The 2,661-nt window shown below is 33.4% G+C and overlaps 1 protein-coding gene across 1 annotated transcript; it reads left to right on the top strand.

The window, feature by feature from the left end:
• LOC134855911 (C-C chemokine receptor 1-like protein 1) lies at positions 1 to 2,252 on the top strand (the record flags this gene model as incomplete). Its single annotated transcript, XM_063872291.1, is given in 3 exon segments — positions 1 to 710; positions 1,603 to 1,797; positions 2,126 to 2,252. Coding segments are annotated over 3 exon segments (392 nt in total), but the record flags the coding sequence as incomplete, so codon positions are not given.
• Positions 2,253 to 2,661: the final 409 nt, after the last annotated feature.

Here is a 2,661-nt window from a genome sequence, read left to right as displayed (position 1 = left end):
GTTCCAGACAGAATAATTTATCTATTTAGTCGTCTGGTTGATGAATTTTGATTTCGGCATTAAAAAATAATGGAGATGAATCTTCATTTCAGATGCGAAAACAGCTGACATTTTACAAGTCGAGTCCGGTTGGAGCAGCAATTTATATTCCAGATATCCGAACTAAACTTTTTTTTAGATCGAAAAAAAAATTCTGAAAAAGTTAGTAGTTTGCTTGAGGTCATCTATTCTTTATTTTTATAGTTGAAATCTGGAATACATTTTTTTCTAGTTCAAATAAGCGAAGACCGCAAACATCCCTTCTTATATTGAACCATCTTTTCCATTGTTTAACTATTCCCAAATTGGCGTTTGGTGAGAAATTATCTCAACTTTAGTTGCATCCTTTGTTCAATTTTACTTGAGTTCTACATGAAAAGCCAATTTAAAAAAAAGTCCCATCATATGTCAATTATTTAGCATGAAAATTTATCAACTTATTTGCTTGTCTATCTCATTAAATTTCCTTCTAAATTCGATGGGCCAAAAGCAGGCTCAAAACAATCAATTGAAATAAAAAGTAAAATATTCCACGGAATTTTCTTCCTTCATTTTTCTTTCTGTTCATTTGTTTTTATTGCAACAGTCTCTGAACAAAATCATGTTGAACGACGTATTCGAAAAGGCGAAACAGCTGCAGGCGATGTTGGGCTGCTGGGGGGCGTTTACTGGTAAGTTGGTATGAAAAGAAAAACACTTCTCAATTTATAACAAAATTTTTAACACGTATTTGTTTTTTTTGCCTTTGTGCAAACATGTTTCACCTCTGTATCAAAAGTTAGTTGTGCAATTCATTCAATTCATTTCCATTTTTAAAAAATAGTTGTTAACAAAAAAGAACATTATTTAAAAGTTTCTAAATAGTTATCAAGAACTGCCGGCTTTTGTCCGCAAACTGCACACATTTGTATTGACTTCTTGGAAAATGACTTCGATGATGCTAACAGATTAGGCGGCTGATCTTGTGTTTATAAAGTTCGCTTTTTGTCAAAATTTAGAAAGTTAAGTCAGAGAGTATCAAAATTTTTACTAGCAGAAGCTTTTAAATAATTTTATATTTATCGTTCAAAATAAAAATTTGCCCAATTATGGACATTTTAGAGATTTTTTGTCAAAATTTAAAAAATTATTTCGGACAAAATCAAAATTTTTACTAGCAGAAACTTATCTATATTTTTAAATTTATTGATCGAAATAACAAAAATTCTCTAAATTTCGTTATTTAATTGTCGATTTTTTTGTCAAAATTTAGAAAATTATTTCAGACAAAGTCAAAATTTTTACTAGCTGAAGCTTATCGATAGTTTTAAATTTATCGTTCGAAATAAAAAAAAATTTTCCAAATTTGGTTATTTAATTGTCGATTTTTTTGTCAAAATTTAGAAAATTATTTCAGACAAAATCAAAATTTTTACTAGCAGAAGCTTATCTATATTTTTAAATTTATTGATCGAAATAACAAAAATTCTCCAAATTTCGTTATTTAATGGTAGATTTTTTGTCAAAAAACTTAGAAAATTATTTCAGACAATATCATAATTTTTAGTATTGATATTTTTTAAGCAAACGATACAGTAGCCGTGCTGGAAGAGAACAACATAACCATCTCTGAGTACAACTGGGACAGTGTGTGCAGCGAGTTGGCCCAACTGCCGCAGCCACAGATCGTCCACTTGGTAGTCTACATATCAATATTTTTGCTGGGCTTCGGAGGAAACCTCGTCATCATATTCCACATTCTGCACCATGGCATGATAGGTATGGTCTGTTTCATTGATAGCTATCGCCTGTTATGGCCTTCTATGGCCTGCTATGGCCTGTCAATTTTTGTCTGCTTGAAAAGCTGAAGAAGAAAATACCGGTACGGATCCAAGATTATATAAAAACAACAGCCTTTTAATTAGAAGGCTGAAGCGATGTGTACTATTATATTTTAGATTTTGAAAAGCTTGCAAACTTCTCAGTTTTTATCAGCCTCTTTACAATGCTCCTTTAATCCAAGTTCCATTTTTGGAACAATCACTAATTAAAAAAGTAAAACCGAAACACTAAGACTATTCACAAAAATGTGTGACCTCTGTTCCAGTGAGGGATCTCCACTCTTCGTACGTGTTGAGTCTCGCCTGTTCCGATCTGGTCTACATATCGCTGGTACCCCTCCTCGCTATCCAGATGGTCACCAAGAGCTGGATCTTCGGAGAAGTCACTTGCAGGTCAGACAGCATAGACTCGATCAAGTTATAACCCCCCCCCCCCCGTTGTTAAAGCGTTTCGGGGCTGGTAGAGGCTGTTAAATTGGTTATAAATGGATTTTTAGAGTCTAAATTGGAGTTTTCAGCCAATCAGAATCGAGCATTTGTCACACTGCGTTAAAAGTTCTTAACTTTAGCACTAAACAGTAGAGGTTTAGAATCTGGGCAGGTACCCATTTATGCTTAGATTGTCAAGCACAGGGGCGGATCTAAGATTTTCTCGAGGGGGGTGGGACGGATTTTCAAAAAAAACTCGAAAATTTTATTGATTTTTTTTGGTCGACCAAATTGATTTTCTGAGCTCTCATAAATCACTAAAAAGACCCATTTTTACCAAATTTTGTGCACCGCAGGCTAAATTGTAAAAAGA

Source organism: Symsagittifera roscoffensis, unplaced genomic scaffold, assembly GCF_963678635.1.
Source record: "Symsagittifera roscoffensis unplaced genomic scaffold, txSymRosc1.1 SCAFFOLD_1061, whole genome shotgun sequence".
NCBI lineage: Eukaryota > Metazoa > Xenacoelomorpha > Acoela > Convolutidae > Symsagittifera > Symsagittifera roscoffensis.
This window is presented reverse-complemented; position numbering and strand designations above follow the sequence as displayed.